Source organism: Oncorhynchus masou, chromosome 14 (assembly GCF_036934945.1).
Source record: "Oncorhynchus masou masou isolate Uvic2021 chromosome 14, UVic_Omas_1.1, whole genome shotgun sequence".
In the NCBI taxonomy this organism is placed as follows: domain Eukaryota; kingdom Metazoa; phylum Chordata; class Actinopteri; order Salmoniformes; family Salmonidae; genus Oncorhynchus; species Oncorhynchus masou.
Window position 1 is genome coordinate 4,744,845 of NC_088225.1, and position 12,476 is coordinate 4,757,320.

Consider the following 12,476-nt stretch of genomic DNA (forward strand, 5'->3'; position numbering starts at 1 on the left):
GGACTTTACCTAGCAGGGTCTTGTAGATGACCTGGAGCCAGTGGGTTTGGCGACAAGTATGAAGCGAGGGCCAGCCAACGAGAGCGTACAGGTCGCAGTGGTGGGTAGTATATGGGGCTTTGGTGACAAAACAGATGGCACTGTGATAGACTGCATCCAATTTATTGAGTAGGGTAATGGAGGCTATTTTGTAAATGACATCGCCGAAGTCGAGGATCGGTAGGATGGTCAAGTTTTACGAGGGTATGTTTGGCAGCATGAGTGAAGGATGCTTTGTTGTGAAATAGGAAGCCAATTCTAGATTTAACTTTGGATTGGAGATGTTTGATGTGAGTCTGGAAGGAGAGTTTACAGTCTAACCAGACACCTAGGTATTTGTAGTTGTCCACATATTCTAAATCAGTATGTGACTATTATTTAGTATTCTAAGTCACCATCTAAATGGTGTTCAAGCCTATTGTGCTGCTGCCTTAGTCAAGGAACAGTTTCCAGTGGAATGTATGTGTAGATAGAAATATAGTGGGGTGCAATTAGTGTGTTAGGATAGGACATAATTAATGCACAGACTCAGAAGTTTAGTTCATGGCTTTATATTCCTGCTGGTGGTGGAACATGTAGGTACAAGTACGTGTTACATATTAAAAACAGACATGCACAAATAATACATACATGTTTTAAAAACGACAATATTAAGTTATATAGCTATGTCATATGGTACAGTACATTTTCTGTTCCATTTCAATTTATTTTCCAAAACATTACATTTCCCCTGATCAGCCATCAATTTCCTATTTCACAAAGAGCACTGTTAACAAGTAAACAACACAATTTGTTATTGATAATATAAGATTTAAGAATTACACTAGAATAGCCACCCATTCATTTAGCATCGACAATGCCATTGGGTGGACTGGAGAGGGCTATAGTCAGAGAACGGGACACTAACTAACCGGATCTACTGCCCTACTGACCCAGTTTGATTGTTACAGTTTTCAATTGCTAACATGCATTGGTCAAAACTGAAGTCACATTGTCAAAACTCTTCACACAGTCAGTGAAACGGAAGTGTATGTGGACCAAACTGTGAATCATTTTTCATTGCTTTCACACAAAATGCATCCATTCGTACTCCACCACCTGCAAAACTATATATTTGCAGCGTTTCCAAAACTGTTAAAAACACATTCAAAACAGAATGATGGCAAATGTCGTGCATTTCTGCAGTAACCAGATTGAAACATAGAAAATCTCAGTAGAATATTTAATAATTCCAAACACAGCTGATTGCAATTTCAGCTGAAAGCCTACCCAAGTGTCCTGTTTTTAGGCTCGTTACCAAATAGACAAAAAGAGGACGGCTTCTGAATGATTTAGTTTGGAAACATGGATCAATGAAGACAGGTTGGTGGGGAAAGAAGAGTGACAGAGAGAGGGAGAATGCGTGGAGGACAAAGGAGAGGAAGACCAAGAGCGGTGGTCTCTGATGAGGTAAGGGCCACAATTATTGACCATGTTGTAAACCATGGTCCCTCTTTGAGAGAAGCCGGTTTAAGGGTGCAACCAAATCTGCAGCATTCAACAGTTGTATCAATAGTACAAATTTTCTGGCAAAACAACAGGTGAGATGTGCATCCTTCAATAATAATTTAACTATATATTACAGTACAATTCAGTATGTTCACATTTTTACATGTACTGACATTTATTAATGGGTTGATTTGTTTTGTGTTTTTCAGTAGGATCCATTGGTCCACAGCATCGGCAGAATCAGATGCGCAGGAAATTGCCATTGTTGACATGGTGATTGGCAACAATGCAATAAAACTGTGGGAAATTCGGGACAGAGTGCTGGCAGACAATATTACTTTTGGGAATGTGAATACGGTCAGCACAAGGACAATGGCCAGAGTCCTAGAGAAACATAAAACAAGGAGGAAGCAGTTGTACACTGTACCCTTTGAGAGAAACTGTGAAAGAACTCTGGAGTCAATATATCCAGGTAAGATGTCTGTTCAATAACCAAACAGGGTACATACACAGCTATGCATAATGTAAAGTACTGTAAAACTGTGGATTTACTGTGTTTGAGATTAATGGAGATGGAAGCCAGGCAAACTGCACATACATTCATCTTTGTGGATGAAGCTGGATTCAATCTGACAAAAACACACCGCAGGGGAAGAAATGTGATTGGACAGACCGCAACCGTGGAAGTCCCAGGCCAGAGAGGAGCTAACATCAATGTGTGCAGCACTGTCCAATGATGGTTTGCTGTTACATAAACCACTCATTGGCCCCTACAATATAGAGAGGCTCATTTATTTTCTGGATGAATCTACATAATCGACTCGTGCCAGCGGAGGAGAGAGGGGCCAGAAACTCCCCTAACGTCGTTGTGTGGGTTAATGTGACATTCCACCACTCACAGACTGGTTTGCTGCACATCCCAGGATGCCAGTACTATTCCTGCCTCCACACTCCCCCTTCCTTAACCCCATAGAGGAGTTTTCCTCTGCGTGGAGGTGGAAGGTTTATGACCACCGTCCACATGACCAGATGTCCTTACTGGATGCAGGGTGTGGAGACACTTCTCCTGAAGACTGGCAGGGTGTGGAGACACTTCTCCTGAGGACTGGCAGGGTGTGGAGACACTTCTCATGAGGACTGGCAGGGTGTGGAGACACTTCTCCTGAAGACTGGCAGGGTTGGATTAGACATTCCAGAAGATACTTCCCAAGATGCTTTGCCAGAGAAGACATAAGATGTGATGTTGAGAACTTGTGGCCAAATGCAGGAGAGAGGGAGAAGTGGAACCGTCACAGTACTGTATAGTTAGTGATTATACTATAAATGTTTTGAATTATTGCAGCCCTGGAATTTCAGGAACTTGTTTTTTGTTTCAACTTTATTCTTCACAAGTAAATGACTATATGCAAAGGCATAGGAAAAAAATGGCTATTGACGGAAATTGCTGCATTTCTGATTCATTCTTGTGACATATACTTTAGTACAGTCAATAAAGTCACGATGTTATTCTATAATGAAATACTGATTTATGTGGAAAATCATTCAAAGAGAAGTACATTTATGTAATGCTCCCTGTTCGTGTTTTTTTTAGGTCAGTGTGTTTTGAGTGAGAACTGCTGCCAGAGTTCTGGTCGAACCAGCTTATTTTGAGACGTGTATGAAGTGGTTTGAGGTGAGATGAACTGTTTGGCCAAGATGCATGTTGGTAATGCAGACTGTGTGAAGAGTTTTGAAAAAGTGGCTTCAGTATTGACCGACGCTCGTCAGCAATTGAGGAAAACTGTAATAAACCAAGTGCTCAGAGTCAACAAAGGAATATAGGTAATACATCAGTCCTAAATGTATCACTGCAGAACCCCCTATTCAGTCAATGATGTTTGTTCCTCTTCCCTCTCAATCCAGCATAAGAGGATCAATCCCTCTAAAAGATTGACTGACAATACTGCCCTGACTGGTAGGATATCAACTAAGGCATAGGTCCCTGTAATAACTAACAGAGTTGATGCCCTTCCTGGGTTGGTGTTTCTGATTGACTTCAAGCCTAGAGTGAGAAGAGGTGGACTGAAAGACTACAGTATCTCTAGCTCTGTGGCGGAGTCCGAGTAAGACAGATGGACTGAGCGGAAGTGTGACACTGTCGCAGGCAATATATCAAAACGCCTGTTCAATTGGCAATGCTCTATTCTTGAGTGTAGAGTGGATTTTCATTGTGTGGCAGTAGGTGGTATTGTGGGTATTTGATCTGGGAATGTAATTTGCTGTATGTGCGAGTGTCTGAGTATTTGTGTATGTATGTATGTGTGTGAGCAGCCCCCCCCCCCCCCTAGCTTCATCATTTCTCCTCTGCGTGCCTCCTGAGTCGCTCCACCACATCATCCCCACTGGCCCAGGGCACAGTGACAGCCTTGAACTCCCCTGGCCTGGCCTCGTGGATCTCAGTGATCAGCCGGTGCATGGGGTAGTCCCGCCGGGCAAACGCCGTGTCCCGGGGCCCCAGGATCAGAGATGGGCAGAAGTCGTTGGCCCCATCGCCCACATAGAATACCCTCTGGAACGGTCGCCCACGCTCCTGCGTCCGCCGCATCACATAGTCCCTCAAGATCACCTGCTTGCACATGTTCTCCGGGCAGCGCAGGCAGCTGTGGGAGTGGAAGGGGCGCAGCACAAGCCGGCCATCCTTGTCGAAGGTGGCAGGGTTGGTGAAGATCTTGACGAAGAGCTGGCGGGCCCCAACACGGCGGAGCCAGGACTCGATGAAGAAGGTGTTGGCATCAGACACCAGAACCACCTCAAAGTCCTGCGGGGGGCGGTGGCGGAGGAACTGGAACAAGGCCAGCATGCCGGGAGAGGCGGGGATCTTCTCGATGACGGAGCGGATGGCACTCTCGGTCACGCCCTTCTCTGCCATGTAGGCTAGCACGCGCTGCATGTACTCGTTGTAGTGGCCCGGTCGGTAGGTGTCCTTCAGCCAGGCGGGGAGGTTCTGCCCTGGGGCCGCCTGCACCACCACATCATCACTGCTCTCATTTACAATGGTCTCGTCAAAGTCGAAGAAGATGAGGAAGCGCCTGTCAGAGGGGGGTGTTGCTGAGTTGGCTGCCATGTTATTTGCGGAGCGTCTGGAACGTGGGGCGGGAACGTCCTCGCCTGGGGGAGATCCAAAGCAGTTCATGATTGGCTTTGACACAACCTCTTACTGAGATGAGTGGCACCAAAATCCCTCTCTTTTGCACCTTTCGGTCTCTCGCTCACGACCAGGCAGGTTGGAAAACACACAGGGTAGGGGTTCTGGGAAGAATTGTGTATAATAGGCCAGGGAGGAGGAGAGGATGGAAGCAGAGTAAAAAAAGTACAGATTGAAGAAGAAAAGACAAACAAAATACAAACATTTAGAGAAACTTTTTTTTCAATGGACCTGAATTAGAAAGATTAGAGGTGGAATGAGAAATAATAATTGTGCCAATATCAGCATGTGTTGCATTTCTGCTTGGTAGCCACCCAACATGTGTACTAAAACATCAAACATATTTCTACCCCTGAAATCACATTAAGTCCGAGTAAGTCCCCAAGTCCGAGTCCTTTATAGTCACGAGTCAGCACTTGCAGTACTAAACTGCCATCCAATAATTGTTTTAATATACTACATGCTGTTACATTGTAATGATATCTAGATAATTTAGCTCTCTAACATTTGCTGTTGTAGCTAGTATGTTAATTAAATTATGCAACAAAGAGAATTTTCATCCGAGTCACCACTGGTCGTGTCCGAGTCACGTTCTGTCCTGGACTAGTACAACTACAACACAGATTTTTTACAATTTGAAACGCCATAATCTAAAGTCACATTATCACATAAGTGATTAGCGACGATGTTCTGTACCTGTGCAGCTGCGGAACATTGCATTGGGAAATGTAATAAGAGCAAGTAACACACATGATGAGTCAACAGCATACAAAATAAACTGATATCTTAAATCAAGACATTTTAAACAACGTCATGACGCCTACAAGTCATACGACGCTGATCTGTTTGAAGCTGCAAGGAGTCAGTTAAAGTGAAAAGAATGGAACATACTGTACTGACCTTCAATGTTCCGTGCTGTCAACAGATGGTTCCCAGAACACTATCAACCAATGCATTGGATCTGTAAAGTGAGGAGGATAATTCAGATACAGGAAACGCCTGTAAATAACCCCCAAGAGACAGACACCGTTCAATGTTGTAATTATCTCCAACGCCAGAAAATGCAGCGCGCTCTGCAGCATTTACTGTAGGCTAATAATGTAACCATCATTATACAATATTAGGCTACATACAATGTATGCAACGAATATAGATAGTACAGTACCGCATTATATTATGCCATTTCACAGGAATATCAATTACTTATGCTATAACAATTTGTTCCAAAAACGGAGTAGACTGATGAACATCTAATAGATAAATTAGCCTTCATGCAAATGTTTCCTAATCCACGAGTGAACGCGCTGTATTGACGCACTGGAAAACGTCCTGAAGGTTAGTTGACTAAATAATTAATTTGATTTGCAGAGCGAAGGAACCATAGCAAAAATGTACCAGTAAGAATGTATGTCCACAAACAGTATACCCGACGGCACTCTTGTCCCTCGCGGTATCTCTAAAGTCGCCTATGTTCTTGAATTGGTCACCGACATGCTGTACTTTGTCCAGTCTTGAATTTGACCATTACTTGGTTATGTACGAGTTTGATTGTCGGGGAATAGAGTGCTTTCAGCTTGTTTTATTGGCTGTCAAAACCACTGAGCTTGCTACGGTTATGACATCATAGGCGACGCAACACCGGCCCATTTTGTCGCCCACCTCCAAGATCCTGTGTAAGTGAACCCATAGAAGCAGTAGACAGGTTGGTTGATTCTGGTTTGAATATCACTCAGCACAGCCTCCAGGGAGAACACGGAGAGATTCTGTTTGTTGTGCTCTCTCAATGTATGCATAACAAAACTGCTTAGGTGGTATGTACACATGATAAGCCTGTTATGTGAGATCATTTACAGCCTTTTTGCTGTGTGCGCAAATCACACATCCCTAATTGACCAAAGGGTGACACCAAGAACACTATGTTCAAATTTATGGTAAAATAAACTGAATGGTTTAGAAAAAGGTGAAAGCAAGACATTTGCACCTCTGAATGCTCAGCCACTTCGACCCAGCTGGCTACCCTCCCCCAACCCCTCCCTCAGACACACAGCCTTCTCCTCCACGAGCAAATAATGCCTAGCAGTTGGGAGGTGTCTACTTCTGAACGCAGATGGGAGTCCAGACTTATCTGGTGCTGTGTTATCACCCGGCCTTCTCCCACTCACCGTGCAAGAGAATGAACCTGACCACCCACTCACATATTCACATACAGCATCAGTGCTGTGATGAGTCAGTCACTCACACTTTCCACTGCTGTCGGTTGTCCAATGGTTATTTTGCATACAACCTTCCCACAACTTTCTGGGAATGTTGCTTTGTATATGTACAAATAAAAATATGACACGCTAGCTCCAACCTGGTGGTGCAGTGGACTAATTCCATGGATAGAGAACATTAGATTATAACTTTGAATCTCACAGATGCCGTGTCATAATATAAAAAAATATATTTTTTAAGTGTTTGCATGATTAAAGCCTAAGGAAATTCATTTCCATGTGTCCTATCTGTGTTTGGAGTTAAAAAAAAAAGTTTACCCCAAACAAGTTAGTAGTGTTAAAAGTCTTATTGAACATTTTAAGACGGTGACTAAACCAGCCGCGTTGCGTGCAAAATAAATGTACATATACATGTTATTCAATCATTTCATCCCAACTGATGACGTGTGTCTGTGTAGCCAGGCGCTAAAATAGAACGTGGCTCTATTTTAGACACTTAAAGCGCCACTTCACCCACGTGGGTGATTGAAAGAGGAACGAGGTCCATATTCCAGTCCAGTTGGAAGTAACACAACTTAAAGTTGGTTGCCAAACACCATTTAAAATCCAGAGAATGAAAAGAAAGCTTCAATGAGAGAAATCTTACTCAAATCTAACTTGGTTTCCCATGGTATGGGTGGATTGATTCATTGTCAGAGTAGAAAACCCATTTGTTTTTGTAGGACTCAAAATGGGCAAAAAAAAACAAGACCATAAGCAATTACCCTCCCATGACACATTAGCTAGCAACAGCAAGCTATCTAAATGTCCATGAATGTTTCATTTGTGTTTTGACCTGTCAAATATATTGGTATTTTAATTTTAACCTGCATATCATGAACGCATCTGGTGGGGATAGTTCAAATCAACATCCGTTCTCAGAACATTTAAAAAAATATATTTTTTAAAACATTCAGTTCTACCGTTTAGGAAACTTATGGCTTTGTTCCCAAAACCAATTGGGAAACCAAAAATGCACACTCACACCCTCCAAGGACCCACATGTGCTAGCTGGGTGCTGCCTCTTCCCCCAAGTAAACATCTGAACATCTGCAAGCACTTGAACACACAAGACACTCATGAAGACCAAAAAAAAAAAAACGCGAAACAGACAGCTAGACACGCACTCTAGGGACTAATATGGGTGGGGTGTCCTTTAACCTGGTTGATGTAGCGTGCACCCACCTCTTGGCACGTGCACTTTATGATCTTCACTTCCTCTTTCCTGAAGGCTAACATACATTTCATATACATACACACAAACCTTGCAGCCAAACACACTGCTGTTAGAAGACTTAATGTTCCCAATAAAAGCTACTTAAAATAGATTGATTGTATCCAAGATCACATGTTTAAATATAATTTATGTGGCATCCTCCATGACAATGTCAACTTTCACTCCCGCTTCCTTCCTGCCAGGCAAACCTAGTTCTATTAATAAAAAAAGAATACAAAACGGGTGCATAATATTGTCTAGTTATGCACAAAGACTGCTCTAAGTGTTCTCGCAGTGCTTGCTTACAAAGCTTATTAGGCGGTGGTCTTGTGGCGCTTCAAATTAAAGCACATTTTTTGGAAACCCGTCAAGCTGCGTTTGTGCAAGCCTTTCATTTATTCATCCCTAGAACGGTTCCTTGAGTAAAATCCCCCCAGACTTTGTGCCATTACGACTTCTAATGCTGTGAGGCCAGGTAACAAGTTAGTCAGGTCCTCTAAAAAGGTCAGGGGTGCAGAAGACTTGACCTACAGTATTTAGATTGGAACACAAGGCCATTACTACACACTTACCACAGACCCAGGTTGTAACTAACCACTGTTTCCACAGACAAGGAATTGCCACACAATTCAATTTGTGAGAAATAAAGGAAAGACTGATTGTTAATGCAGTGATTTCAGCCATTTGATCAGTATCAGCTTCCTTCTGTTGATACAATCACATCCACACACACTGCAGACAAACACTCGCAGAGATCAACAGAGTCCAGCTTGTCAAATGAACCTAAAACGTCACCAGACAAACACAAAACTGACTGTTCCATCTCTGTGGTTGCAAACAGAAGAAAATAGAAAAAGGGAACAAACTATACAGAATGAGCCAGCTTACAAAAGGAGTGAAAGAGGTCAGTGAGTTGCAGCACCCTGTGTGACAGGAACAACCAGAATCAGAGCTGTAGACGCCTGGAGCCTGTATCAAAGAACATGACTAAGCAATTAAAACACAAACCCTATTGATTAAATCAATGTAGTAATGAATAATACAGTCACCAAGGATTAACTCTGGGAAACAGCCCTGTTTCAGCTTTTGCAAGCGGACCCAAACTGTTATAGACCTATATCTATCCTGCCCTGCCTTTCTAAAATCTTCGAAAGCTAAGTTAACAAACAGATCACCGACCATTTCGGATCCCACCGTACCTTCTCCACTAAGCAATCTGGTTTCCGAGCTGGTCATGGGTGCACCTCAGCCATGCTCAAGGTCCTAAACGATTTCATAACCTCCATCGATAATAGACAGTACTGTGCAGCCGTCTTCATCGACCTGGCCAAGGCTTTCGACTTTGTCAATCACCGCATTCTTATCAGCAGACTCAATAGCCTTGGCTTCTCAAATGACTGCCTCAACTGGTTCACCAACTACTTCTCAGATAGAGTTCAGTGTGTCAAATCAGAGGGCCTGTTGTCCGGACCTCTGGCAGTCTCTATGGGGGTGCCACAGGGTTCAATTCTCGGGCCGACTCCTTTCTCTGTATATATCAATGATGTCGCTCTTGCTGCTGGTGATTCTCTAATCCACCTCTACGCAGATGACACCATTCTGCATACATCTGGCCCTTTGGACACTGTGCTAACAAACCTCCAGACGAGCTTCAACGCCATACACCACTTTTTACATGGCCTCCAACTGCTTTTAAATGCTAGTAAAACTAAGTGCATGCTCTTCAACCGATTGCTGCCCGCACCCTCCTGCCCGACTAGCGTCACTACTCTAGACAGTTCTGACATAGAATATGTGGACCGAGGTGTTTGGTTAGAGTATAAACTCTCCATCCACTCACATTAAGCATCTCCAATCCAAAATGAAATCTATAAATAGGCTTCCTATTTCACAACAAAGCCTCCTTCACTCATGCTGCCAAACATACCCTCGTAAAACTTACTATCCTACCGATCCTTGACTTTGGTGATGTCATTTACAAAATAGCCTCCAACACTCTACTCAGCAAACTGGATGTAGTCTATCACAGTGTCTTCCGTTTTGTCACCAAAGCCCCATATACTAGCCACCACTGCAACCTGCATGCTCTCGTTGGCTGGCCCTCACTACATATTCGTTGCCAAACCCACTGGCTCCAGGTCATCTATAAAAGTCTTTGCTAGGTAAAGCCCCGCCTGGTCTCAGCTCACTGGTCACCATAGCAACACCCACCCGTAGCATGCGCTCCAGCAGGTATATTTCACTGGTCATCCCCAAAGCCAACACTTCCTTTGGTCGCCTTTTCTTCCAGTTCTCTGCTGCCAATGACTTGAACAAATGGCAAAAATCACTGAAGCTGGAGACATATCTCCCTCTCTAACTTTAAGCATCAGCTGTCAGAGCAGCTTACCGATCACTGTACCTGTACACAGCCAATCTGTAAATAGCACACTCAACTACCTCATCCCCACATTATTACTTACCCTCTTGCTCTTTTGCACCCCAGTATCTCTACTTGCACATCATTATCTGCACATCTATCACTCCAGTGTTAATGCTAAATTGTAATTATTTCACCTCTATGGCCTATTTATTGCCTTACCTCCCTAATCTTCTACATTTGCACACACTGTACATATATTTTTTCTATTGGGTTATTGACTGTACATTTGTTTATGTGTAACTCTGTGTTGTTGTTTTTGCTTTGCTTTATCTTGGCCAGGTCGCAGTTGTAAATGTTCTCAACTGGTTTGGCGGCAAACCCACTTTTGGTTCTCTACATGGTGCACAACTTCAACCACAGCTTTCCACCTTGGAACCAGATTTGTTTAGTCCAGGACTGATTGCTAATATTTAAAAACAAAATACTGTACAGTCGGACTCAAAATGGCTGGTTAAACAATCCACTCAATGTGTGTGTGTGGGTGGGGGGTCTGAATTTAGATTAAAATTAAGGTAAACACATTTTTTTTGTCACATTCTTAGTGATCATGCATTTCCTCAGTTACGACCTGTCTGTATACAAGACTCCTGTGGTCACCGTTGCAAAAAAACAATGTGATGTAGGGCTGAGACTAGGGCTGCACAATATTTACCAAACTTGCAATTTAGATCAAAACACTTTGGTAAACTGTTGGTTTACCAAAGCAATATTCCGATTCTATGCTTGGTGTAGTTTGGCATGACAACTAAAAAAACACGGTACAATAGAAGTTGTGACAGGGTAGGAACCAGCGTCGGTCAGTTTCCCAGGGGACCCTCATTGCATTTGAACGTTACATTCATGGCACTTAATAATAAATGGCAACCTCTTGCGATATACATATTGCACATGTCAATATTGCAAATGCGTTAATAACGCGAATAATTGTGCAGCCCTAGCTGAGACTGACATTGTATTCCATTAGCTGTGAGAACAGGATACCATTAAACCCGTTTGGGATAGGGGGCAGCATTTTCACTTTTGGATGAAATGCGTGCCCAGAGTAAACAAAGCATTGGATAGAAAACAGTCCGAAGTTTCTAAAACTGTTTGAATAATGTCTGTGAGTATAACAGAACTCATATGGCAGGCGAAAACCTGAGAAAGATTTCCCACTTCCGGGTTGGATTTGAGGTTTGTAGTTTTTCAAAGCTTGGCCTACCAAATACACTGTGTCTATGGGGTCAAGTTGCACTTCCTAAGGTTTCCACTAGATGTCAACCGTCTTTAGAAACTTGTTTCGGGCTTCTGCTCTAAAGGAGGGGGGAATGGGAGCTGAATGAGTCAGTGGTCTGGCAGAGTGTCTCAGGCTCGTGACGCGCGGTCCCGACAGAGTTAGCTCTCGTTCCAGTGCTTTTCTACAGACAATGGAATTCTCCGGTTGGAACATTATTGAAGTTATGTTAAAAAGATCCTAAAAATTGATTCCATACATTGTTTGACATGTTTCTACGACCTGCAACATAGCTTTTTGAGTTGTTGTCTGGACGTAGTGCTCACGCCTCATGAAGATGGATTACTGGGCTGAACACGATAACAATAAGTGGCTATTTGGACATAATTGATGGACTTTATGGAACAAATCAGTCATTTATTGTCGATTCCTGGGAGTGCATTCTGATGAAGATAATCAAAGGTAAGTGAATATTTATAATGTTATTTCTAACTTCTGTTGATTCCAACATGGCGGATATTTCTTTTGCTGGATTGGGCTTTGAGCGCCGTACTCAAATTATTGCTTTTTCCATAAAGTTCCGGATGTTTGGAATCAAAACATTACTGCACGTCACGCGCCAAAGTAAACTGAGATTTTTGGATATAAATATGCACAATATC

The 12,476-nt window shown here is 43.0% G+C and overlaps 1 protein-coding gene across 2 annotated transcripts; it reads right to left on the reverse strand.

Annotated features, from left to right (window-relative positions):
* Nucleotides 1-574: 574 nt before the first annotated feature.
* On the reverse strand, nucleotides 575-6,418 carry LOC135554003 (probable phosphatase phospho1). Of its 2 annotated transcripts, none has more exons than XM_064985994.1 (3): nucleotides 6,107-6,418; nucleotides 5,612-5,672; nucleotides 575-4,674 (listed from the first exon to the last, which is right to left on the reverse strand). In XM_064985994.1, exon 3 carries the CDS (start codon nucleotides 4,628-4,630, stop codon nucleotides 3,860-3,862), a length of 771 nt encoding a protein of 256 aa, XP_064842066.1. In that variant the 5' UTR covers nucleotides 4,631-4,674; nucleotides 5,612-5,672; nucleotides 6,107-6,418; the 3' UTR covers nucleotides 575-3,859. The 2 variants fall into 2 exon arrangements, with proteins under 2 accessions (XP_064842066.1, XP_064842065.1); XM_064985993.1 differs by having other exon boundaries at nucleotides 575-4,815; nucleotides 6,107-6,417.
* Between the last annotated feature and the right edge of the window lie 6,058 nt (nucleotides 6,419-12,476).

What these genes read in the sequence shown, in the direction of transcription:
- LOC135554003 (XM_064985993.1), bottom strand. Translation starts at nt 4,699, where the DNA reads ATGAACTGCTTTGGATCTCCCCCAGGCGAGGACGTTCCCGCCCCACGT.